Source organism: Chelmon rostratus, chromosome 2, assembly GCF_017976325.1.
Source record: "Chelmon rostratus isolate fCheRos1 chromosome 2, fCheRos1.pri, whole genome shotgun sequence".
NCBI lineage: Eukaryota > Metazoa > Chordata > Actinopteri > Chaetodontiformes > Chaetodontidae > Chelmon > Chelmon rostratus.
Genome location: NC_055659.1, coordinates 27,410,937 through 27,438,817, shown reverse-complemented (window position 1 = coordinate 27,438,817; position 27,881 = coordinate 27,410,937). Strand labels below are relative to the sequence as shown.

The 27,881-nt window shown below is 41.7% G+C and overlaps 1 protein-coding gene across 1 annotated transcript; it reads left to right on the top strand.

Moving 5' to 3' along the window:
* The first annotated feature begins 1,566 nt into the window (after positions 1–1,566).
* On the top strand, positions 1,567–23,179 carry etnk2 (ethanolamine kinase 2). Its single transcript, XM_041956553.1, has 9 exons — positions 1,567–1,962; positions 11,170–11,307; positions 11,439–11,560; positions 12,178–12,318; positions 15,508–15,650; positions 16,346–16,429; positions 16,512–16,672; positions 16,774–16,847; positions 17,757–23,179. Exons 1-9 carry the CDS (start codon positions 1,816–1,818, stop codon positions 17,827–17,829), a joined length of 1,083 nt encoding a protein of 360 aa, XP_041812487.1. The 5' UTR covers positions 1,567–1,815; the 3' UTR covers positions 17,830–23,179.
* Positions 23,180–27,881: the final 4,702 nt, after the last annotated feature.

The following is a 27,881-nucleotide window of genomic DNA, read 5'->3' as shown; positions in this document are numbered from 1 at the left end:
TTTGTATTCGGCAATAATACACTTAGTGTTAGAACTTCTTCTGCTACATCCCAACTGACAACCAGTGTGTCCAAAGAGGGGCCACCTGAGACACAACATGTAACAAATAGGGATCTTCAGTCTGAAGGGGATCTGTGTTGGACATGAAAGAGTTTGGAAACTCCTTTTAAACAACATCTAACAAGAGGACACAGTGATAGACCTGGTAGCCGCAGCATTCCCTCATGAACTCATCCTAAGGAGAGGTAAGCCTTCTTCAAAAGCATCCTTCAGGGCAACTCATCCTCCTGTTTGCATCAGTTGGTTAGGACATCTTTATTACTATACTGCCACCATCTGGCTGAGAGTTGGTACTGCCACAGTGACAGGCTTGTTGATTTCACTCATTGCATTATCTGCTGCTTTTTCTCAACCTTTTCCATGCATAAATTAACAACAGAAGGTTAGACTAAGCATTTTCATTTAGCTTATCTCCATGGGCCAGTCTTCAAATTGACCAATTTGATTTTTGTTAAAGGGTTTTACTGGTTGAAGTGTGGTCCCACTGGCTGAGGCTCGTTTTTTTTTTTACACATATACTACATCAATCCACATAAGGGACATTTATACACTGGCCTGCCCTACTGCATATAGTTTTGTTATTTCAATTTAATCAAAATTTTTGTTGGGCTTTCTGTGTCCTCTCCTATTTTATAGCTTTAATCACATTTTTATTTATTGTGTAGCTATCCTAATATTTTATTTCTTTTGCTCTGTTTTTTCTTTTTAAGTGCATCTCTTGTGCTGCTGTTAACACCTAATTTTCCTTTTTGGCAATCAATAAATGTCACTTCTCTTTGCTGTGAGTACACTTGGCTGCTGTCACTTCTAAACCTGGATAAAAACATGAATTTGGGGCTTTCTGTTTACAAAGTCCTGAATTCGCAGAACTTGCAATAACTTTTTTCAGTGTGTACAAAGTAAACTAATCCCACGCTAACTATATTTTTCTTGCTCTTTATTGAATTAGAAAATGATGCATTGCTTCTCTTTCCACCCACAATCCTCTACCACACACACACACATTAAACAAACAAATACAAAAAACATCACTAACCTCTCCATCTCATACATGCACACACTGACATAAACACACACATTTACAGTCCCACTTTAATGCCTCCCTAATTAGCCTATTTTAAGCCTTACTATCAGCGATAAAAGGTTTAACAGGAAGATACGCCAAATAACAGTCTTAGCGTAGTTAGTAATCAGAGGAGCCAACATAAGCAACTATATCTTTTTCAAAACACATCATGATTTAAAAACAGGTGGGCCTACAAACAGAGGATTGGCCATGTCCTCGCAGTTTACATGACACTTCTTCAAAAGAAATCAACCTCAACTTCAGACTTGCATTTTCCTTAAATCCAGTAGCACGTCACGCTTCTTCTTACTCGGCCTCACTCGGGCCTCACTCGGGCGCACTCGGAAATAATGGGCGTGCTCGGCTGTGGTGCGTCTCAACCGGCGGTACAATCGGATGATCCCTGGCGGGCGGAGCCAAGTAGGAGGAAATGGTACCGTCGGCTGACTGCTCCCAAGAAAACCGGTGACGAGTATCCATACCCGGCACTTTGACCGCACATCTTCAGCGCTTTCTGCTCGTCACTACGGCGATAGCAATCAAACAAGATCCATCCCTCAAGCAAAACCTAAGTCACTCACAAAAACACATCAGCATTTCGCTACCTAGAAACCGAGCACTTGTATGCTGCAGTTTCTGGAAATATCTGAAGGGCTCGGAGATTAGCGTTCCAGATAGACGGCTTCAGGATGGAGACGCAGATACATGTGCCCGTCGGGTCACCGGTAATTAGAAAAATTCCCGTTTTCGTGGACGAACACAGCGTGACGGAGGGAGCGATGGAGCTCATTAAAGAGCTGAGACCGGCGTGGGACACAAGCCACGTCAAGACGAAGGTAACGTTAGCCGCTAAGCTAGCTGGACAGAGCATGCTAGGCTAGGATAAGACTGGCAGCTCTGGTGCATCACCAAGCAACGCTGCTACCAGCCAGGAGGAGGAGGAAGAGGAGGAGGAGGAGGGCCGTGGAGGCGCTGGCGGTATCTAGCTGCTGGTTAGGTTAATTTCTCCGAGCAAACGGCACACCGCTAGCCACACTCACTTACACCTAATGGATGAATGAAGGCGTCTTACACTTAATATTCTGTTGTAGCCTCGATATGTAAACAATATGTTAAGCTAGCAAGACGCTCTCAGACTTGAACTCTAACTAAGCTAAATAACTCGTGTAAGTTACCTCAAAAGCCACCAGAATAATATTCCTGTCACAGACAACTTCATGTAAACAAAGTACACAACATAGTAGTGAATGTAGCATGAAAGCCAAGTCATCTCAGTGTCAGGGACGAGATGCTCAGTTTGGCTGAGGAATGTGGTGACTGCTAATTGCTCAAGCAAGCAAACACACATTATGAAGGCTGTGATAATTTGATGAAGTGGTTACTGATATTCAGCCTTGCTTCTTTATCATGTCTGTCTGCTGTCTTGTCAGTGAGTGAATGTTAATGGTAATAGAAACTGCAGGTGTAGAGGTGGGGTCTGGGTCAACATGCTGAGAGGCTTCTTCAGGACACCACTTTTTATTGTCTCTTCTGCTGCAAATACAACATACTGTACACAACTGATAGCTAGGAGGGCGGTGCTGGTCCTGTAATATGATATACAGGTTATATTTCCATGCACTCCCAGTATCTTGAACAAACAATTGACTAAAAGCAGTTTTAACATTCATACTTTCTTAGAATTCTTTACCCCATAGATAACAATGCTAAAATAAATAACATTTCATTTTTATGTATGTAGAATGAAGTTTATTAGATTTATGAGGGAAATTGAATAATTTGGTTTGGAAATGTCACTAAATGCCAGCTATCCAAAAAGTAAACTAATTTCCCGAATCACATACATGTGGTGGATGGTGTATTTCAACGTCAGCGTGTTACAAGACCAAATCATATACAAAGGTGGCATTAATACACATGAAGTTAATAGAATGACACGAACAGAAGGAAAAACATACTCGTCAAATATGCAAACGAATCTTTGTCTGCTTTACAGATAAAGGTGAAGGTGTGTCTGATGAAAAGCCTTCTAACGCAGTCTAAAATTGAGACCTTGTCCATTTGTATTATTCATGAACTGGCAGGGGCAGAAAGGAGAGGGTGTGGATGAAAATGATTGAAACTGAAGTTTCTGGTAAGTTCAGAACATCAGCCTATCTGAGCTGTTACACACAAAGTCTGCTCTTGTTACTGCAAAAAGCCTAAGGTCATTTGGTGGACTCATCTTGCCGCCTGCTTCGGCTTCAAAGACACTGCAGGACGAGTCCCGCTGAAGGCAGCTCTGTGGGATGGAGCTTTGTCCCGGAGTCAGAGAGATCACTGACAGTCTCAGCTCTCACTGCTTGCACAGCAAAATATTGTGCCAGGATATATAGTTACACCCTTACGTCCGTGTTGAAATTGTATCAGATGGAGTTTGTTGTCTAACTGCCATTGGTTTGTGGCCATTAGCCATGTTTCCATCAACATATTTTTATGCGCATGTTGGAGTATCACATAAGAAGAGGTTGATGGATTTTTTTGAGTGATCGCATTTTGTCTTTATCTTATCCATATTCTGTTCTTTATCAATCATCTTGGCTGATTTTCATTACTAAAGAATTGTGGGGTTTTTTTAATGATTGTTTTTAAAAACAAATAAATTCACAACAGGATTACAACTGATTTATGTTTTAAATAGAACTAAGTATTGTTCCTAGAGCAGCAATGGTAAAGTTTACAACAGAAAAGTCACTTTATACTAGGCCTGTCATATTGGCCAAACATGACATTCAAATATTCCCTCAAAACACGCAGGTTTGAACCATTCAAATATCTATGCTTCACATTACGTCCATAAGAGGAAAAACCTTTCCAAATTTCCCAATATTTTACTTCAAAAATGACTTTGCAGACTAATTATTACAGTGCAACATAGACTTGCATACAAATTATTTAAACAAATAAACAAATGCAAAGGTTGCAAATACACACTCTTAGAAATACAAGAAGAAATTAAGGTTTTCAGTAGATTCAATACAGATTTCTTAAAAGCAATATTAAAACGCTGAGTAAAAGGAAGCTGGATCCCAGAAACACTGACTCAAAACAAAAGTACTTATTCTTTCGCAGGTGACATGTTAACCCAGGTTTGGCATTCTGCTGTCAGTAGCCTTTACCACGTCTGTTCTCAGTGAGGGTTCAAGGGTTAGTATTAAAGAGCATTATCAGTTTATGTCCATCAAGTGTGTAGCAGAAAATATGGCTGCAGCCTTAAATATGATAAGAATAGTACAGATGTGGAAGTAGCATTATTTGCCTATTTGATTCATTTTGATCCCTTACAGGATGTAAAAGGCAGCAGTACTCCTCATTTACAAAGTTTGGTTTACAAATTTTATGGTGGCTGTTAATGGAGATTCCACAGGGTGAATATAAATATATTAAAATAGGTTTTAAATGTTTTTATCTTACTTTATGGAGGACCTGAGTGAAAGTCAGTAAGTGCTTTTTGAGAAGAGGCTTATATACAGATTTATGAGGTTCATATAGGGCTGGACAATGGGCCTAATTCAATATGATCATATACTATGAACTGGAAGTGACATTGTATCGTGATGATATGATCATATCATGGTAACGCTTTCTAAAATTTTGTTCTCCAAATGAATGACCCCCAAGTGTAATTCATAGAACCCGACAGAAGGAGGTTTTTATTTTACAGATGTGAAGTGCTTGTGGATGTAATACTATTACTTACTGTAATGTAGTAGTGGAAGTACAGTGAAGTCCATTTTTCGTTTGTTTTGGATCATTGATGATGTTCTAAGCTTTTTATAAAAATATCACATCAGAATGGTTGAGGATGGAATGAACTTCTTCCCTTCATTGTCTGTGGTGTTCTTATCCCACCAACCTGTGGAAACAATTGATAGCAGCTTTTCAGAAAGCAGACAAGCTAAACAATCATCTGACTTCTCACCATGATTGCATTGGATTGAATCAAACCTAACAATTGGAACAGTGAACTTTATATTAGTGCTGACCGATAAATCATGTTTTTGTCGTCATCGTGATATGAACAAGCACGATAAACGTATTGCAAAAGACTGGCTGAAATGCGACAAACAAGAAAAATCATTTCTTTTACTGGACATGCCCCAGTGAAATGAACACCCACCAAGTGCTAAATACGGATTGTCCGTTTGGCGATTAAATCTCAGAGGGCTGCCCGCCGGGTAAATGTTTGTACCAAAATAGTAGTGTAATAACAGCTTATGCTGGTAGTCTCTAACCATGGTTTGGTGACATCTATGGGCACAGTGCTTCTGTTCTCTCCTCTGCTGTCTGTGCCAGGATTTGATTAAGTACTTGTAATTAGTTATTAATGAATTTCAGCTTGTGGAATTGTTTGGTTCTCTCACAGTCTGACCCACCTTTCTGCAAAAGTTTCTGGATTGCAGGAACTTAATAGTTTAAAAGCAGAACCCTAAAGCATAGGGCTGCACGATAAGTCTTTTCAGCACTGACATTAGGATGTGCACATCAGCAGGACAGGTGATGTTAAGTAAGGCAAATTAACTCAAACACATCATGCTACAACTTGTGTTGCTGTTAGTTAGAAAAGAAAAACTCACAAGGTTCTCGTTTACTGTGACTAATCTAGAAGAAACGCCTGTCTGATACTGCATAGCGTGATTTAGTCCAATTTAACTTCGGGCTCACGGATGCACAACGTTTGATCGGTTCCCAGTGTGCACTGATGAAGGGTGCACTTCATCAATTTACTGAGTTTGAGATGTTTGAAATCCTCATCCACACCTGGACGCCTGTTTATCTTCTACCACGCAGATTAAGCATACAGTTGAACAAAGGTAGAAATAATAGATTAACTATAAATAACACAACTGGGACACACACAGTGTGTTTGTAAAGTTCATTAAGAAATGTGTTGTTTTCCCCAAACACCCTCTCAACCTGTTCTCTGTCCACTTGTTGCTGAATGTGGGGGAGTCCAAGCTGGTTTCTGGCACAACCGAGTGTGGTAGAAGCAAGAGGGGGGGTTGTTTTGTTAGGAAAGGATAGATTTTTAAAGTATGCAAATGATTGCAGTTATAATTAATTATGTATCTGTACATGAATAACACTGCATCTATGTGGTGAATTAACATCTAGTTTTTCATATTGTCATATACTGTATATTGCACAAAGATCTTGCAGTGTCAGTTTACGTTGTGGATCTTCCCTCGAGAAAATTTGATGCTATTAAATTCACATTTGATTATTAATTTTCACAATGTATGGATTTTTCAAAAATTCTAATGTAAATTGATATTTAGCATATTCATTGACAGCCCTACTTTATAAACTCAATAATATCTCACTGGAAACAAACCAACAATGTCAGTAATATGAATAATTTTCCTCATATTCCTCAGAGGAGTTTAGAAAGAATGAAGAACACAGACGTCAGTCAGTGTTGGTTCTTCTTCCTGTCTCCACCCGAGGCTACATGCAGCTTTTGCTTTAGCTTTTTCTCAACAGTTTGCTTTTGGCTTAACGAGCATACTGTGGTTGTGTTAAACAAATGCAGACAAAGCAGGTGGAAATATTGCTTTTCTAATGTCACCTGCCTGCTTCGCTAGTCCTCTTGTTTCTGTTTGGCTCTGTGTATATACAGTCAATGATGTCAGCATTTACACACAATATGTACAGCAGTAAATTTTAAAAAAGCAGATGGGCACATATACTGTGTGTAATTGTTTGATCCATTGTTGTATCTATCCGTTGTGTACATTTTGAGTTCTAACAACCGCGGGACGAATAGATGGAGCCTTTGTGCAGTATGCTTTCACCACACCATGACCGCAAACTAACACACATGTGAGTGTGTTGTTGAGTGGTCCAATTCAGACTCACCTTGTCAGGAAAGGAAAATGCATAATTGATTTCTTGGAAAAGGATCATGTGACTGATGAGTCATGGCTAGGTCAAAGTCTTCCCAGTAGCACTGACAGTGGGCAGGATAACATAATTTATAGCTCTTAATCTTCAGTGACATGCTTTGACTTCAACTACGGCAGCCTTGTGTTTGCATCCTCGTGGCTAATCTCTCGGGATGACACACCCCATCCACTGACACACCTGCAGCTGAGAACATGACAGTGTTTACATCCATCTCTATAGGCCAGACCAGCAGAGCTTTCCTCATTGACCACCACCCAAACAGGCTTTTTGTCTCATGGATGTTTTTGACTAATGGAGTTAATATCGAGTGGTACAGCAGAAAGACTGGCAAGTGCACCCATGATCCAGGCCACAGCAGAATGTTAAAAAAAGAAGAAGTGTTATTTGGTTGAGTCGGGAAGGATGTTCTCGAGCAGCGGGACCATTGTTTTGAGCGGTAAGCGCTAAATGAGGTGAAGAGCAGCAGGGCAACACTGTTGACAGAAACACCTGATTAGCCCCGCCACCTGGACAGGAAGACTTTTACTGTAAATATACACTGTCCATTTCCAAACATCCCACACACACGCTGAGTTCCTGCAAACAGCAGAGTGAGCCAAGAGCAACTGTCTCCTCTTACAACTTTCTCATGCCGAAGATGGCACGATTCGTCGCTGCAAAAGAAAGGCCGCCTCATGGGACGTGCAGTCAGACCACAGAACGTAGACTCATTCACGGGAAAAAAAAATCAAACGTCAGGCAGTATATGGCTGAATGTTTACCTCTGTCTGGGTCCAAGCTTATCGCTGTCTGTCGACGTATTGATCGCCGGTCTTAGCGGTGCATTGTGTGGCGGGTAGAAGGGATCAGTCATGTGGTAGCAAAGGCGTGTATGCTTGTGTACGTACGGTCATAACAGGGATGCCTGCATGCCCATCTTTGTGGTCAGCCACGTGTGGAATGCCAGATATGTATGAGTGAGCGTCTGGGCCGGGGGAGATGCAGGCAGTGTGTATGTTGTTATTGTGTTCGCTGCAGTGGGATGGACTGGCCCACCGGTTGTTACTGGAGTGATGTTGTCACTCAGATATTTAAGGCCTGGCCTCAGACACAGAAGGCTTTTTGCTTACTCTTAGCTTTAGAAGAGGCGTTTGACTTAACTTGCTGACTCACTGATGCAACACCACCTGGCAGAAGAGTCATCAGGCCTCCCGCTGGTTTTTAAGCAACAAGTACGAGGGATTTTAGAGAACCAATCTTATTCTGGTGTAATCATGGCAGTTTTCTTTAGTTTCTTGAGTTTTCTCTCAGTTCCAACAACATTCACGGGCGGTTTTGGTGTGTAGTACAGGTCATGTAGATAGTCTGTCTTTCTCTACAGGAGAAAAAAGTGTTTGACTTGAGAATTTCAGCACCTGAATCTGAATGAATTGAGTTCAAATATGTTAACAAAATCAGCAGAAATTAAATAAATAACTACAACAAACAACCTTAATATGGCTTGCCGATTTACTGGCATATTTAGTTGGCAAGAAAATGGTCACACTCCAACAGTTGCCTCAGGGTCTTTATAAAGTCACCCTCCCAGAGAACATCCTCTTTTGTACCCGACAGTGTAACGTCACCTTAAAGTATTCTCCTGACTGTCCGTTTGACCGCCTGTCTATTATCTGCTTTGCTGTTTGTTCTGTTGAAGTCTGACATATTGAAGTCTCTCCAGTCATGCCATCCAGTGAAAATAGTTCCTGACTGAGATGTGAAAATATTCCAGCTCTTCATGTTGGTTTCCCTCACTGCTTTTCTGTTGTCCGCCCTCTTCTCAGATTCTCCCGATTCAGTGAATTAAGGGTTTATTTCGAGCAAACCAGAGTTGGTGGTGATTGTTGAAATAGTGTGATAATGAACCAAGATGGTTTTGTTGAGTTTCATTTTGTTTCTGAGGAGTTTGACTGAATTGTGTTTTACGATGCTGAAATGCATTTTTCTGTAAATGGAGTTTGGTGACTTTGATGAGGCTCTTTCTGGTTAAACAAAAAAGGACTTTTTAATGCACTTTTAGTGGACGTACATTGAGGGTGCACAAACGCACAGAGATTTAACATTGCAGCTTGTTTCACGGCTGCAGCACTCTCATTCAGCACTGGAGAAATGTAAAACTTTTTTGTCCCCATTAGACACTACAAATGTGAGAAGATAGTGTCCATAAACACAAATATTTGACTGGAATTTCTTGTTTTGTCTGGGACATTGGAACTGTCCAGCATACGACTGACTGGGAGATGCAGTCCAGCATGCTCCTCGGTGTAAAGTTAACCGGTCAGTTACTGGTTAGTGGTTGTCGGCCTATCGAAAGCAAAATGAAACAAAACTGACATCTCAAGTTCAGACTCATCTTAAAATGGATTTAATTCAGTTTTTCCTCATCAACCTACAGGCAATACTACTCAATGACAAAGCAAAAACAGATTTTTGGGGTGGGGTGTTTTGTAAATGTACTAAAATTTTAAAAAAGATTGAAATATACCATTTACATAAGCATTCAGACCCTTTGTTATGACATTAGCAATTGAGCCCTGGTGCATCCTCCTTCTATCAGTGGTCCTTGAGAAGGCATGCATCTGTCTTCATAAGGCCTCACGGTTGGTGTATGTCAGAGATAAAAGCAAGCCATGTGGTTGAGACAATTGTCTGTAGACCTGCGAGACAGGACTGCGTGAAGACATAGATCTGGGAAAGGATAAAATAAAAAAATATATTTCTGTTGCATTGAAGGTTCCCAAGAGCATGGTGGCATCCATCATTCTGAAATGGGAGATGTTTTAACTGCCAACAGTCTTCTGAGATCTGGCATCCCAACCAGACTAAGCAGTCAGGGATTCAGGGCCTTGGTCACCAAGAAGCCAACGGTCACTGTGAATGAGATCCGGAGTTCCTTTGTAGATGGGAGAACCTTACAGAAGAACAACCATGCAGCACTCCACCAGTCAGGCCTTTCATGTAGACTGGTCAGGCGGAAGTCATTCCTTGAGAAGCAAAATCCTCTGGTCTGATGAAACGAAGATTGAACTATTTGGCTGCCACTCCCGAGGCAGATGTGGAAGAAACCTGGCACTGAGCATCCCCTCATTCATACCATTCCTGCAACTTCACATGGCAACGGCCTGAAACATTCCACCAAGAAAACACAGGAGTTGCTTGGGGAAGAATCTGTGAAAGTCTTGGAGTGGAGTCCAGACCTGATCCCAATGGAGCATCTCTGGAGGCATGAGAAATGGCTGGGCAGACAGTCCACTTCAGCTTTAATGTTTGTGCCAAGAAGAATGGGAGAAACTTTGAAAAGAAAGGTGTGCCAAGCTTTTAGGATCATTTCCAAGAAGACTTGAGGCTGTCATTGCTGCCAAAAGTTCTTTAACCAAGTAATAAATGAAGGGTCTGAGTATTTTTTTTTAAGAAATCGACAGAACACTCAAAGCTGTTTTTTTTGTTGTCATTGTGGAGTATTGTTGTAGATTGATGACAAAAAATAAATTGAATCCATTTTTAGATGAGTCTGAACTAGGGATGTCAGTTTTGGTTAATTTTGCTTTTGATGACCCGACAGCCATCAACAACACATCTGCACCAGTTTTTAATTAAAACCACAGACGCCTGCACCCATGTGCCAATTTCTGACTGTTTGGCAATTCAAACCATGTTTTGAGTATGTAGTACTTTTACTCTGGGAACATGATAGACTGTACATAAACATGTAAGTTGGTCATTTTGTAGTGTAGTGTTGGATCAAAAAAATATTTTTTGTTGATCCAAAATTCCAAAATCTTTATATGCTTGACGGTGTCAAATTAGATTTCCCACGTAACCTAAGGCCTAAAGCTGCCTGGCATTGAAGCAACTATCTGTGTGCTGAAGGCACATGTGACTCAGTTGAGAATGTTGGTGGTTTGTGGCTGCGCTGTTGATCCTGACCTGAAGACAACTGATAGCTTTATACAATCACTAGACGGCACCAAAGTTGAGATTTTGTTTGGGAACCACTGTGGTGCTCTACAGTCAGAAAGTGGGGGTATTTGTCTGCATCTCTGTGAGAGGTTATATCATTTCTTTTCTTCCTCTTTCAGCTCTTCACTGATGGAACAACCAACAAGCTAGTGGGCTGCTATGTGGAGGACAGTCCAGAGGACGTGGTCCTGGTTCGAGTTTACGGGAACAAGACAGAGCTGATTGTGGACAGAGACAATGAACTCAAAAGCTTTCAGGTAGTGTAAAGGCAAATAACTGAAATTGGTTGTCCTCTTCTCTGTTTTATCAATAAACTTCAACAATTGCTTTATAATAGTTTCTCCTATCTAATTCTTATTTGTTGTGTGTTATTGTGACTCTCCTCCAGGTGCTACATGCTAATGGTTGTGCTCCTCGCCTCTACTGCACCTTTCAGAACGGCATCTGCTATGAGTTCATGCAGGGGGACGCTCTTGGGACGGAGGATGTCAGGGATCCGGCCTTACTCAGGTTGGGACGTGGCAGAGTTGTGGGACCACGGGACTTTTACTGACCTATCTCAGAGATGGTTGAATTTTCTCACTGTACAAAGTAGTGTTATCCTCCCATGTTTCTACATTCTGCATATAGACACAGACTACTTTACAATGCAGAAATGCCTCAACGCCACACAGGAAAGAGGCAAATGAAGCAGACACATGTGAGTCACATGCAAATGATAGCTGGCGGATGATCCATACTGCAAACACAAGCGATCAAAGGGCAATTACAACCAGTTACTGTGCAGAGGAGTTGCTCTGAATTACTGTGATGTGCCAAAACAAGTCAGTTTGGTCACTTAATCTGGCAACTCTATTGTCTACATCGGCTTAATGTGGTATTCAGTTGTTTTCATTGGACTCTTTCCAGGAACTCTAAAAGACATGTAGTAGTTCTTGTCCTCATCTAACCTTGCAGAAAGACGTATCTTAATCCTGTAGCACAGTTGTCTGTCATTGACTGTTTGGTTTCTTCATAACTGGAGACTAATACAGTAAAGGCAGTAATTTACTAGTATGTATCTGTATTGAAATCAAGTCATGATGATAAGCTGATTTGTCTTTTTGTGTGCGTATGTCTCCTCTCAGACTGATAGCCAGGGAGATGGCTCGTATCCACGCCATCCATGCACACAATGGCTGCATCCCCAAACCTGACCTCTGGATCAAGATGCGAAAGTACTTCTCCCTTGTGGCCACAGAGTTCACTGACCGAGCCGCCAACATCAGGTGAGGTCTAACACCCCAGCAGTTCTTAGTAGGTGCTCCTGCTTGTGGCTCAGCACGCACGCAGCAATAATGATGCAAATTGCTCACGAACGACAACCTGATTTGCCTGTAATGTAAGTTATGAGTACAAGGTCAATTCATCCTGAGCTTGATATGATCTTAGAGCACCCAGTGAAATAGTTTTATCAAATGTTTTTCCGCCAGTATGAAACAAGTTACTGTTCTAGATACCAGAGGTATCTGTCACATGATCTACATACAGAACAGCTGTCCAGCTTACTGTGGAGTCTTATTCAGGAAGTATGAGGAAGCTGTAGAGGTTGATTTTACTAGAAGGTGACCTCCTTTGTGCAAGAACCCACCACAATCCTTACAACCACTCGCACTCTTTGGTGATGGCAGAGTCTGTCAGTCGGCCCACCACTTAATATCTCAACAACTATTGGATGGATTGCCATTAAATTTTGAACAGACTTTCATGGTTCCGAGACGGTTAATCCCTGACTTTTCCTTTAGCATCATCAAGTTAGCATTTTTAATTTTGAGAAATAGATAAATCTCTTATTTTTGTGCTGTTTTCAGCCACAGAGAAAGTTAGACATAATAATCGTCTTAATTTCGCTGCTGCACAGTCGACTGTGAGGAGGCAGCTACAGATAAGCTGGGTACTAAACTCTGCTCAGTCTGCCTGTTCTCTCCATCATTATTTATACTGTGCTTTAATGCAGAAGGCTGAAGGAGTATGAAATAACAATTTAATCACATGTGATAAATATTGCCAGGAGTTATTCTTCAGCTGCAGTGCTGTAGTGATAAAATCATTATTTTATAATAACAACATCGTCAAAACTCTCCATAAATCCAGCTTAATGACAACAGCTCTGCTGTATGTGAAGCTTTTTCCACATTTAAAATGATTGTCTTCTTTACTGGCCACCAGCCCCTGACCCTTACTGGGCAGCTTACTTCATCGTTTTGCAAATGCTCAGATTTCCCCTTTAAACACCACATTTTTAATATTTACATATTGTGGAAAAATGTTTTGGTGTACAGGAACACTATTTTAGTCGGATGGAGTGCCTAAACAGGAAGAAAAAGATGAGTTTGCAAATTAAACCAATTGAATGATGGTGATCATGGTGAGCTTTATACCTGAGAAGCATCAGTTAGCATTATCAAAAGTCAAAATACAGAACTGCGAGCGTTGCTATTGACTCTCAGTCTTGTTTTGTCAAAGTTAAGGTGTTCAGAGGTGATATGAATATTAGTTACAACAAAATCGATCCTGTACTGTTTATGTAGTTATGGCAACCACTCTTTCCGGAGTTGCAAGCTACTGCATTGTTGAAACTGTGTAATAAATCTCATACCCTGATGTGGGTAATGTCATATGCAGATTATGGTACATATCACAATTTAGCACATTTTCTGTAAATTCAATGAATAAATAGTTTATATAAAATGCCCACAAAATAAGGCATATTTCTTATTACATTTTGAATTTGTACTTACTCATTTGAGTATTTTTCTCCTTTTATTTAGAACCTTTTTACAGTTTTTCCATTAAGCATGTAACAAACTATAAAATATTAATGCATAAAATAAAGAAAGGTTGATAGAAAACACTTGCGTAGGTGGTAAAAGAGGTTAGTGGTCCTTGAGTCTGTTGTGGGGATCAGTCTGCAATATAATTTGCAAAGTACAGTTTTGTGGTCTGAGTCAGAGAAGAAACCCCTGCAATCAGGGCAGTTCCAGTTGATGTGATATTCAAATCAGGCCACTTCTGAGATAAAGATACTGTTAAACCCGAGAGTTTATAACTTCTAGAACTTATCTGAGCAACTTTTGCCTCCACGGCTAAGACACACATCAGGCTGGAGCATTTGCTGTTGAGAAATGCATCACATGGAATTACATTTTCATACAGTTTTAGAGAAAGAGGATGAAAAACCAAGAGTTGAGGGTGATGACGGTTTGATTTGCGTCTTGGTGCTGGACCTGCGGAGCCGCCAAAGAGCGTTTCATAACCTGGACAGCTGCCCAGTCCCAGCTGATATCTTTGTTCTGATGGCTATTAGATTAAGTCCCGCATGTGGCTTATATAACTGTAACAATAATAGCCGACTGGATTAGGGAGTCTGAGGCATGCAGTGGGCCAACAGATGTTTGCTTAGCCCAGTGTATCAGCTCACCTTACTCTTTTCCTTGGTAACACAGGCAGTTAGTGTCCTGGTCCTGGACAGCAGACACTTGTTGCTCTGTGGTCTCAAACAGACAGTATCAGAGCCCGGATTTTAACCGACATTTTCAAAGAATAGGCTGATCATCAGGGTGATATATTTTTGATATACCTGGCAGGGAGCAAACAGTCAAGACTCAGGCCACAGGTGAAGGAGAGGCAGCGAGGCACACAGGAACCTCCCAGGAGAGGGTGTGTATGTGCTTCCCTCCCAGCTCCCGCTCCTCTCCTGCTATCAGGCTGGCTGTGGATTAAGCCCCATAAGCCCATTACAGTTCGCACAGGGGTCTCTGCTCAGCACACCGGTCTGGTTGGCTGAGACGCCAACTCAGCGACTCAACCCTTTCTCCATTAGCCAATAATACCACTTTCAGACTGACACATGCCGATGGGCTGAAGTGGTCAGCGTGCATCATGTGACTGGGGCTGAACACAGGTTGGATGCGTGAATGTTCAGTCGGCCTATGTCACGTGCACAGAGAAAGGGCAAACGGTTAAATAAATACAGCTGCAGGTGATGCAGTAATGCTGTTTTTAAAGCATTACATGTCCACACAGTCATCACAGATCAAATGTCCAGGATCAGATCTCCAATCTCAGTTCAGAGGAGAGCATATTAGTGTAGCCATAGTGACCCAGGAACACCGTGCAGCGTGAGTGTCCACTGAGAGCTTGTTTCTCTGTAACTGAGCTCCCAGGAGCCAGCAGGCTCCAGCCCCACTGAGCCTGTGTGCTGTCTGTGCATGTTGAGCTCAGTTGTTTTCTCTTCACATATGTTCCCAGTTTGTAGATACCAAAACAATAAAAAAACTGTTTCTATCCATGCTTGTGGGGCTAGTGTTGCATTTGCAGTCACTCAGCATGGTTGCCATCACAGTCCAAGAGAAGAAATTAAAGTGTGTGTGGAAAAAGCTCTACTTTCCTCATCTGTCTCTGTGCTCCCTTTCCAGAATCCAGCAGGAGGTTCCCAGCAAAGCGGTGCTGGAGCAGGAGATGATGTGGATGAAGGAGCATCTCTCAACACTGGGTTCCCCTGTGGTGCTCTGCCACAATGACCTGCTCTGCAAGAACATCATCCACAACGGCAAAGAAGGTAAGCACCTGTTACCTAAAGGATGCACTGCCAGTGTGGTTGCCATCTGTTTAGAGCAGGTGTGTCCAAACTATTCCATAAAGGGCCGTGTGGCTGCAGGTTTGCATTCCAACCAAGGTGACCTTCTCGACCTGTTGGAACAAAAACCTGCAGCCACATGGCCCTTTATGGAATAGTTTGGACATGCCTGGTTTAGACAATGCTGCACTCTCTCAATCCCCAAGTGCCAAATATGGGGAGATTTTTCATTTGTTGAGTGAAATCTCATTTTTGAAAGTACAACAAAAGCTTTACAAGTAAAAAAACAATGGGAGTAATTTGTCAAAATATTTAGGATTGATCAACATGTATTTTAAGGAGTGTCAAGCAGAGAGTGAAAAAATGAGGGATGTGTTTATAATTGTTATAATAGTTCCTTGCTATGTTGAGAGAAGCAGTTTATTTAATCACACTGTTGACCACCCAGTTAAAGCATCTTTTTATTTAGGAGCAAACATAAAAATTGTTTTTAAATATACCTAGTTTGGACCTGCCTTATTAAATCTTAGTCTTTATTTGCCTCGCAAAGCTGCACACTCCTAAGACTTAAACATCATCTTCTCAGTGGCTGGGGGATATACAACAGTTGTTTTGGTGCAGGTACGCCATACATTGTACACTTTACAGTCTCTTAATGTCCTCTTGTTGTCTCCCAGGTCATGTTCGCTTCATCGACTATGAGTACTCCAGCTACAACTACCAGGCCTTCGACATCGGAAACCATTTCAATGAGTTTGCAGGTTTGTTGAACCGCTGTTGTTAGAGTTAACATGGCATCTAAACAGTATGTCTTTACAATCATGTGTCTGTGTGTGCGATCAGGAATGGCAGACCTGGATTATGGGCTGTACCCCAGTCGGGAGATGCAGATGGACTGGCTCAAAGTGTATCTGCAGGTATACAAGCTCTTCACCAAGAAAACAGAGGAGGTCAGCCAGCGAGAGCTGGAGACGCTCTATGTACAGGTCAACAAGTTTGCTCTGGTGAGGAGGAATATGTTGCTAAAAACACACTGTCTCTGACACGGTCATACACAAAGTGTCTCACGTTACTTTAATCTGATATCTGATTTGTGTCTCTTAAGGCTTCTCACTTCTTTTGGGGCTTCTGGGCGCTCATCCAGGCCAAATACTCCTCCATCGACTTTGACTTCCTCGGGTAAGTTGCAGTGTGAGTGTGTGAAAGCTTTAGGGCTGTGTGTGGCGGCCCCCTGCGCATGATATCACATTAGTGATAGTCTCAAGAGATTCTGTCAGCGTGGGGTTAAACAGGGCATTATAAAAGACTGAAACCAGAAACCAAAAAAGCCAACATGTCTCTCATTTCTTTTGTGAGCATCCATAACAACTAACACTTCCTGCTCACACACCTGTAACACACACGGACACCAGGTCTGCCCCCCCCTAGTGGTCCACAGAGAGGAAGTAGACCTGAGGAGGGTCATGGACGGCAACCTAATCTCCCCTGCCTCACTCACAGAAAGGCAGCGCTAAAGTGAATATCTCCCCCACTTTGTATTTTTGACTGACAAGGAGAACCTGCTGGTGACAGGTGATAGAGGTGATATATATATATATATATATATATGTTTTCTTTTCCTCTGTACCTAAAATACCAAAAAGAAATTTAAGAGGGTTGACAGTCTTTGAGAATCCTACAACTACTCGACTCATGAACGATTCTTGACTGAATAATAGAAAGGGGCGCTTAGCTAGACACCTTCTTTTTTATTAACGTGGCACAAACACGGCACTAATTGCATGAGCTGACTCAGCCTTGAAATAATGCAGACGTAAACATCAAGAAGGAATCAGTGCTGACATTGGCAAGCGGAGCTAACTAGCTTCAACTTTGAAAGCATGATGGGTCCTCCCGAATCACTAGACATCACTAACGGTACATAACCGAAAGGAGGAATCTGTCTTCTATCAGCATTTGCAGAGTATACATGTTACATGTTTTATCCTCTTTTGAAAATTGGAAAAATATGCTCAATATCTGCGCTGTCATTACAGTCTACATAAAAGTATTCAAGGTGCCATCACCACCTTTTTTCTTGTCTTTCAGGTATGCTGTGCAGCGTTTCAACCGGTACTTCATGGTCAAACCTGCAGTGATGGCCCTGCAGATCCCAGAATGAGAGGAGACAGGAAGACGTGAGGAAGCAGGGGCACAGGTTTTATGCTGGGACTTCCTGCAGGGGGGAACTCTTCTCTGTGAGCCAGCTGTTGACCACTGCCCGGTCTGCCTGACGTCCTTTTCTGCAACAAGCGCAATTCCTCTTTCATTCCTCCTGCTGAGCTCCATGTCTGTCACAACTCTAACTTCAGATTCTAAAACTTCCACGAGTTCTGTGTGTATGTATGTGAATGTATGCTTGTGTATGTTCTTAATTTATCTTGTTTGATCGTGAAACCCCCGACGTCTTGCTTTCCCTCTTAGGGCAGCTGAACAAGGCGTAGTGAGCCCAGCCGTCAGTAGAGCTCATTGACTTAAAACTCGCTTTATGGTGTGTCACACTGGCGGCAAAATGTTTTACAACGCTGGTAATGAAGGTCAAAAGAGGGACAAGACTGTTAAGGAGGGTTTAGATGCTGACATTGACAAATACAATAGTTTGCCCTATTCTCTGTGCACCTTATCCGTGGTTCAATGCCTCGGCCTCAGTGCAGGTAGAAACTGACCACAGCGGCATCTCACCTGGGATTCCTCACATTTTGCGTGTGGTGTGCACAATGAGACCATTCCTCCTTCTGTCTGCAGATATTTAAATGCTTTAAGTTCCAATCTGTCTATCTTTGCTTTTCCCTCCATCATCGGTGCTAAGTGCTGGTAGCTGCTGTATTTCTGCACTGCACTTCCCAGAGATCACCTGTGCATCAAACACTGTGGGCGGGATTGCGGCGTCGCTTTCCTCTGATTTTTTTCTGTTGCAGTTAGAGCTCCTGTCAGTTCCTCTTCTAGTTACGCCAAGCAAACTGCCGCTGCTGCTAGAAACGTAAAACAAACTTCTCTGTGTGCTAGTGGACTTTTCCCCTAGAAGGACCTACCAGACACTGAGTGTGTGGGACAGCAAATGGAAAAGGTTTTCATGGACTGGCTGTAGGTTGAATCACTATTGTGTTATAGCAATCGGTGATAGAGGGTAGTCAAACGTGCATTTATTTATTTACGTGAAGACAATGTGGATTATTTAACATCTCAGGTGAAACAACTCCTCAGTTTGGGTTGCTGTAGTAAGTGATGCTTTGCATTGAATTGGGAAGTGACACTGAAGGAGGAGGGCAGATTGATGCTGGTTTAAAAGAGTAAATGTCACTCGAAACTCTGTGTGCATTTCTGTCCTCGAACCGTTTTCCACCTTCTTGACTTTTATGGCTACAGCGAATCGCTCTGTTAAACTTTCCATTTAAACTTTCCAGACCTCTTGGAAAATCACAACCTCGGTCACCTCCACTGCCAACCCCTCCTCCCCTCTTTCATGCCCTCCTGCGTCCGCTCCTTCCTCACGTTACCATCTTTGATCTGCTTTCACCCCAGTTTTGTTTCATACTGATGCAGTAGCACCTGTTCCCCGGGCCGTCTTTACGTCAGACTGCTCTCAGCCCCACACTTTAATCCAATCCCATTCACACCACAGATTTGAAGCCAAATTTTGTTACATAATCAGACATTGCATAAGTTAATATCTGGGGTCAAATCAAGTCTAGCTTCCAAAAGAGGAAGGAATGGGTTACCTGGGGCTGTGTTGCTGTCATGAGATCAGCAACTACGTAGATGGAAAAAGATGGCATGTGACACTCCAAAACCATTGGAGGATAGTATTTCTAGAAGGAAACAGACTGTGAAAGTAAAAAGTGAAAATGCTAGAACTTTTGAAAGGGGGCCCCATCAATTTTACACATGAAGGTCTGTTTTCAGGTCTTGGGGAGTACTGCTGCATATGTGGAAACAGTTATATAAAGCCTTTTGTCCCTCCAGGGGGAGCTGTGTGAAATGTGATAATTTGCCTCAAGTGATGTCACTTGAGTCAGCATGGTTTCGGATTGAAAACCAGAATCTGATGGTGTGAGCTAGCCAGACCTCTGTAGCCCACGCCCCATCCCTACAATGCGAAACCGGTGGACTAATCTTTTAGTAAAGTACACTCTTTACTCAGAGTAAAGTACTCTTTGCACTCTGTGTCCACTTTTAGGTTAGTACACGACAGATTTATGGTATGGTACATATCTTGTCTGCACCTCCATGGAGGGGGGTTTGCGACAGGCAGGTTTCAAAAGGAACCATCAAAATAATTCAGCAGAGGCTGAGAGAGCCTGAAGTTCTGAGTATGGGTCCACCACCACAAACACAGGATCCTACGCTTCCCACAATGCAACTCTCTACTAATAGCCGCAGTAGCCTCTTTCATTAGACTTTCTTGTGTATGCCACATCTTTCAAACTTGATGTCCCCAGTTTGCTATGCATCCTTTCTCTTGTAAATTTGTAGTCTCCATTCCCAAGCTGAATGACTCAGGTGATGTCACTTGAGTCTAGAACTGCAGCTAATGATTATTTTCATCATTAAGTAATCTGCAGGCTTTTTAATTATTTTTTTGTCTGACCAACACTCCAAAATCCCAAAATATTACGTCTACAATGAGTTTGACAAAGAAAAGCAGCAAGTCCCCATATTGGACAAGCTGTAACCAGAAAATGGTTTCCATTTTTCTCACAATTTTGCTTTAAAAATGACTGCAACAGTTAAGTGATTTAAAAATCATTTGTGAGTTGTACTAACCATGACTGTTTAATAGCTGTACAAAAGACAGGTGGTCTAAATGGCCCTGTTTTCTTGATGTTTTCCTTGTTCTGGCCGCTCTTTGAGAGTCTTCATAGTCAACATAGATTTAGTCAGACATTGACAGCTTCTTTCCTTTGAGTCATTTAGCCTTAAATTCAGTTCTACATACCCTTTAAAACAATCGAAGTTTGGCTCTTTGATGGCTGCAGGTTCTTAACAGCCCCACCTCTGGTCAAGATGAACTTAAGCAAAGGATTCACTCCTTTACATTTGTGAATGAATCTGAGCTTCAGATAACATCTTCTGAAATGTAACCGCTCTCATGCCCAGCAGGAGGTGACACTGAGCTCTGACCTTCGTCCTCCACTGATGGTCTCATGTAACAGGCTTAATAATTTACCAAGTGAGCAGCAGCCTGTCAGAACAGCAGCATAGACAGAGACTAACTGCTGTTAATGGTTTCCAGTCAGGACTGTTAGCCTGAGGAATGGCACACGAGCTGACGGAGGGATCACATTTATATGTGGTTTGGTGGATCTTATCCTTGGAAGTGATGATCAGAGCCTTCTGAATGTGAATTATAACTCAGGAGCTGTATGAGGCTAAATGGGTTTAAGAGTTGCTTGGTGAAAGATGATGGCACATATTTGGGAGCAAAAAGCGACTAACTAAAGCTGAAATCACCCGTGTCAATAGTGCATTTTTAGGCCCTTATTTTAGGGAACGAATAGTGGAGTAATCTGCTAAGTAGATTTGCAGACAAAGACCAAATTAGTGGGCTTGCTGCTTGAACGCACAATCCTAATACCCTGATAGGAATTCAGCCTGGATAAAAAAGGCATTTGCACTGAATGAACACTGAATGAATTTCTCCATTCACTTAATAGAGGACACTGAGCCCGGGTGGACCTCATCTGGTGATACAGTTTGGGATTCTGGAAGAGAAAAGTTAGGGGCAGCCTTTAATTTGAAATTCTAGCACTGTAGTGGTCACTGTTGTTAAAGGCTAGAGCTAAATGTAGGCTTGAACGGAAATGAAGTTGTCCTAAACACTGCACTCGCCCAGGAGTGGGCTAATGTTTATCAGCTGTTTGGTCCACTGGTCACCTTACCCATCGTGTTATATGGCATCAAAGTCGTCTGAGTGTTGCTGAAATCTCTGAGTCCAGTGTGTTTTCCAGATCAGAACAACCCTTATCCTTGCTCGTTCTTTAAAGACTAACTTAATACGCAGCTGAACATCAGTGTTTTTAACTCCTCTATTTGGTCAAACGTTTCAAGTCCGTTGCACCACTTTGCATCTATAACCTTACCCAGGAGTGATGTCACAGTGTACTGACACACCCTGCAGTACGCGTCCACATCACTGCAGCGTGGTGAGGTGAGGTGAGGTGAGGTGAGGTGAGGTAGACCACCAGAGGTCCACGAAGACAAAGATTTCCAGTCAGTGTTCAGCAGCACTTTAAATCCACAAACTACCACTGAACACCTAAATCTAAGTTATTGATTTTAACTGAAGGTTCACTCACCAGCCTTTTTAGGGGCTCTCATCTGCATCACGTAGCCTTTGGCAGCAGGTGTTTGCTCAGTTGTCATGGAGATGGATTGGATGACAGCTGAAAGTGGTTTAGGATTAATGATGTTTCCAGAGTCTTAAGTTATGAATAATTTCTCATGATGGTAAACATTTATTCATCATCAAATGTAATGTAAGCAGCATTTTTCTTCATCTACAAATGCTTCAGTTATTTATGTGTAAATACCCAAAGAATTCTTGAGCTGATAAATGTCGCGATTGGGCCTTTAAGTATCTGTAGGCAAACAATCTTAAGTGAGATAATGAGACCTGCAGCAGGTGTCTCTTCCTCCACGTGTTTTGTCATATTTTGTTTACCAAAAAGTTGGCTTGAGTTAGTCGATGGCACTGACAATGAAGTTTGACATTTGTTTCAGAGCACGTGAATCCAGAGACCACAGAAGGAAAACAATGACGTGTAAATGCTCAAAGTATCATTTTCATACTTATACTAAGGTATACACTAAGATGATTTTGTTGAAGTCCCTGATGACACGACACACTGGGTAAGGTGAAAACAGGCCAAACGAGAAGTCGCTGTGGACATTTAGTGAAAACGTTCCCTGTTTAAAGAGCACTACATACATCTGATCTGTTTTTGTGGCAACTACGAGTATCTCAGACAGGCTTTATGAATTTCCTGTTTCATGCTGGCCGTCAAAGATTTCACTCTCTTTTCGTTTTTAATAGGGTTTATTTATTGAGTGAATCTAAAGTTGCTTTTCACACCTTTTCTTTTGTTTTCTAATCATACCAAAATGGTTAGCTTCAGAGGGTTTGCATTGCAGTTCGTTTGAGATTAACTATATTTGTGTGTGAATGTACTAACTTAATTTTAAGAAACACTGTACAGATGACTGATTTCCCCCCTTTGTTTGCTGATATGTACTTTTTGTAAATGCTTCGTGCACTGTGTAAAGGGACCCAGCATTTGGCTTGCAGATGTGACTTTGCAAATGTACTCATCCACTGCTAAAGGAGATGCTGCGTCAGTGTGTGCGGAGATGGAGCATGTAAATACTGTAAGAAATACTGTGAAAAGCTTACTGTACAGTGACCTCTCACACCTCTGTAGGAGTGGCAAGAATAATTATTTAACAGTTGTCAGTAAATATTTCCATTAAAATGTATAAAATAATCAATATGTCTGTGTGCTTTTGATTTGTCTGATCGCAAACGTGGGAATCCGTGAAACTCCCAATATGACTATTTTTGACAGTCCAGCTTCCTCCTGTTTGTTTCTATGTGCCAGCTGACCTGGTGCCTCGGCCCGAACAGGAGGAAGGAAGGAGGAAACGTGTGCGGTGAGACATCCTGCCAAAACACACACGCACACACACAGGCTGAAACAGACAATGGTGATGACATCCTAAGCATGGCTCATCCTTGTCTACTCAATCTTACATGTATTGTATTTAGTAGATTACAATTAAATGTGAGTTATCTGCCATTTAAAAGGCAAACAAGGAAAGATTTTAAAGAGAAAGAAATGAGCTTTAGTCTGTGGGTAGGACACAGTATATAGCATCCAAATCCTGGCACTCAAAGTAAAAAGGCTACTATACCAGTAGTAACTCCATAACCTGAGTGGCTTGTTTTATGTCAAATCATATCAGTGAATGAAGGAATTGGGAACAGATCATGATTATTGTAATTATTATTATTGAGAGGCTGACTCATCTAAACAAGACTAAGAGTGTTTCTCTAGAATCAGTTGATGAGTCGGTGAGTTTGGTGCAGTTTCCACTTGGTTTAGTCTCTTTTTCACACAGAAAAATCTAAGCGAGCCAAAATTTAGCACTACAGACCTTCACTTCATTCACTGGTCGGATGTGTCGGGCCGGAGCATCACAATGAACACAGGCGGGAGGATGTAGAGGAGGTCCACTGATCAGGGACAACACAGAACCCTGAGTCATCCTCACACAGGTTACAACAACTGTTCATTCACTCATCAGCATCCCACAATGCACAGCACACCCAGCCACAGGACCCCCCTCCCTCAAACCTGCAGATATGTTTGACTGTTTTTTTGTCTGTATAGTACAGAGACAAGTTCAGAGCTACCAGCAATGAATCAGAATGTGAAGACAGGTTGTTTACCTGTGTCAAGATAATGTCAATGTGTCAGGAAACAGCCACATAATCCTGACTAGCTCATTTATTTTAGTGTGAAACTTAATAATACTTAAGTTTATTTATGTTAAAATGTACTATCAATTACTGTGCAAATACCTTGCGCAATATTATTTTTTTCTCCTGTGCTTATATATTTTCCTCTCTGCAATTGTACAAAAACATTGTTTTTTATTATCCATATCTTCATCGTGTGTAACTCAAAATTTTCATCTTTCTCAAGGCAATGTTATTTTTACACTCTTTTTTTGTATATAATGTACATATGTATACAGTTGATTTTATTTTCTATCCTTTTTTATTATCTATTCATTTTTTTACGTCTCCCTTTTATTCTTGCTGGCTGTAACAACTTTATTTCAAGTTTAACTCAAAGGAAATTCTTCAGTTATAGAAAAATAATGACAAAGTTTTTTTAGTGGCTTTAATTTTAACAGCTGGCGAGGTGATTGTAGTCAAATGTGATACTGAGTTAGAAAATCCCTTAAGCATATAAATGTAAAACTATTTGCAATACAAAAAGTGAGTCAGGATGTGATGTGAGGTCAGGCCGTGCATCAGGGCACCAAGATGAACGAAACTAAATCTCTTCCCGCTGATATCACGACATAGTAGAACCACCAAGAAGCACAGGGGAAGAGAACAGAAGTTTCACTTACAATGAAAACTATGATCTCAGGAGAGGCGGCAACGACAGCAACGATAGAGTCCTTTAGCTGTGTTCTGATGAGGCAATATACACAATACAAGGGACCCGGACCTGGAAAGTTTGATTGGAGTTCAGCTGTCAGAGTGTTATTAGTTACAACAGTGCTTGACAAGTTAGAATATCCACTTACAGTCTCCTGTTAAGAGTAAAGAGGAAATATTACATTTTGATTTACAGAGACTTTTCCACTGTGATTCATTATTTTACATGAGATTCTAATTTACAATGTTGTCTTTGTTTTTTTACTGGCTGAGATATACAAGGGACACGGTGGAAGGATACGCTGTCATGCTGAGATAATGGCTAAATGCAGGGATGAGCTGAAAAGAGCTGAGGTGGTGTGTTTCCCTGGGAATAGCCCCTGGGAGCAAAGTAATTACTGAACCAACCAGGGCCTGTGGGGAGAGATTCACTCAACCCTGTCTCAAACACACACACAATTATAAAAAGAAAAAAAAAATCAAAGGCAATTAGCACAACCAATTTATTGTCTTTAAAGAAAAAAAACAACAACACAAAACTCTGAAAACATAGAGAAACATACACCTTTAAATTACACAGGCTCTTATAAACAAAATAAAGTATCTTTCTATATTTACATCAGCAGGGGGTAACAACAGCATGTCTCCACTAAAATAAGATAAACATTTTCCTCTGATATCCATCTCTGTGCACAAAAGCCAGCATCTTTACTCGACCATGATTGTATAAGATGAGCCCAAACCCCCCGAGGTCTGAAATGAGTCTTTTCCTGCTGTTTGGGTGTGTCAGCCCTACAGTCAGCTACAGGTGGATTGACCCCAGTGTTGTTTAGTTGAAGGTCAGACAACAAAATTATCCACCTGCTCAAAAGTGTGCTCACAGATTCCTGCAGGCTGAGAGCAATGTGCTGCTATCTAAACACACTGAGGAGGATGTAGCAGGTTTGTTTCTGGAACTATTTAATGTGCTGCAACCACATATTCTTCCACGGAGCAGTAATCTGGGGATACACACAATCTGCAGATCTGAGCACCACCTTCACATAGGATGGAAAAGGTAAGCAAGCTCGTTATTAACACTTCTTTTTGTCCTACATTATGTTTAAACTGTACCACCCTTTCTCCATCTCTGTATCCTTTAGAGAGTGGGTTTTCTACCGATGAGCAGCAGCTCCTGTGTGAAATGTGATTTGGGCTTAAATTGTGTTAGATGTCTGTAGAACAGGAAAATGAAAGATAAGACGATAACAGCTTAGCCTAATCAGATGGAACGTTACCTTAATGTTAATATGAGGCCGACTGATATGTCACTGCAAACGTGTCATTTAGTTTCACTTTCAGTCTTCATGTCAGAAACTAAATCCAGTGCAGCGAGACAATGACAATGCTTGAAAAAGCCTCTATATATGTAAAGATGTTGCATGTGGATGTTTTCTGCAGTGCTGCAGGAGGCAGTGGGAAACACAGACAGGAGGTGCTCAACACGACAATCAGTTAACACTCAAAGAAGCAAACACAGAGGTATAAAAAAATAGGCAAGGCTGAGGTCAACCCACCATGCTATGGAGAGGCAACTGATAGACACACAAATACAGCATATACAGCACGGCTCAACTGAACAGTGTGATGTGGGAGGACGAGGAGGAGGAGGGTTTGATTGTTAATTCACTGCATCATCATCTGGGATGCAGCTTCTTACAAATAGTTGAATTGCTGGTGTGGTTGAAAACTACCAGGCGCAGTGAGGCACCCCTTAATTAAAACAATTAGTTCACTGGTGGTGACAAACACAGTCTTATAAAACAAGTCGTCTAAAGATAAGACCTAGTCTCTGAAAAGGCTAATTTCCCCTTAGATCCACTAAATGAATGTGAAGCAGTGGCTGACAAACCTGCCAGGGTTGTTTTTCAGTGAGACTTAATAGATTTGATGGTGTATCACCTGAAAGCTCACATGCCGCCGTCATGTGATTCCAATTGAGAGTCATTTATTAAAGGGGCACTCCAGCGACCTCAGTTCACAGAGGAAACAGCTGTATAATGTCTTCTGTCTGAAAAATAACCCTGATGATGTCGTCAGAGTCTGAAACAAAGTAGGCTTTTACCAGACAGGGAGGGTCTATTGAAAGACATTAGCAAGTTGCCTTATGGGAAGTGTAAGACCCACAGTTTCTGGATCTTGAGCCATACTTGGCATTAATAGTCAGCCTCTGCTGCTTTGAATTTGCCCATTCTTTGACCATCTGTTTCGACTTCTTCTGAGTCTTTATGGAAGTGCAAAACTAAACCGCTGGAATACACCTTTAATCTTTCCATTTTTTTCCTCAATATTTCTTCAAAATCTCATTTGATTTGGAGTTTTAGAACCTGCGAAATTGCAGATGGCTTTCGACACAATCTGAACCATTGTAATGACCAGCCTCCACCAGCAGGGGTCAGTCCTGACATACTGATAACCTACAGCTCCTTCATGAGCCTGCTGCTCTGAGCGGAGACGAGTGACTCGCAGGTACAACAGGTGAAAAAAGGGATTCTATTGAATTCATATGTTTTCTTTTACACTGACTGAATATAATCCCCGTGGAGCATTTTGTTCGCCAAAAAGTCAAAAAGGGAGGAAAACAAGAAGCATAAGGGATTAAACGATAAACCGTCTACGTCATAACTTCAGCATAACTTCTGTATTGTAAAACAAAGCAGCTGATGACATATCTATGAAGGGAAATGAGTAAGATAAGAGCTTGCCTTTGTGTGTGTGTGTAGCGTGTAGGGTTTCACTGAAAACTAATTTACAAGGGAGTGAGTATGATGTATCACCACATCTCTTCACTGCTGCCTGAGAGAGGGGCAGTTTTCTCTTTCAGTGACAACTCAGTCCCTCCCCGTTTCTCCTGCTCACCCTCCATCCTTCTTCTCTGACTGTCAGTCAACAGGCTACGCTTCCTCCTCAGCTACCCTCCTCTCCCATCGCTCACCACCATTTTTCCTCTCTTCCACCCCCCCCCT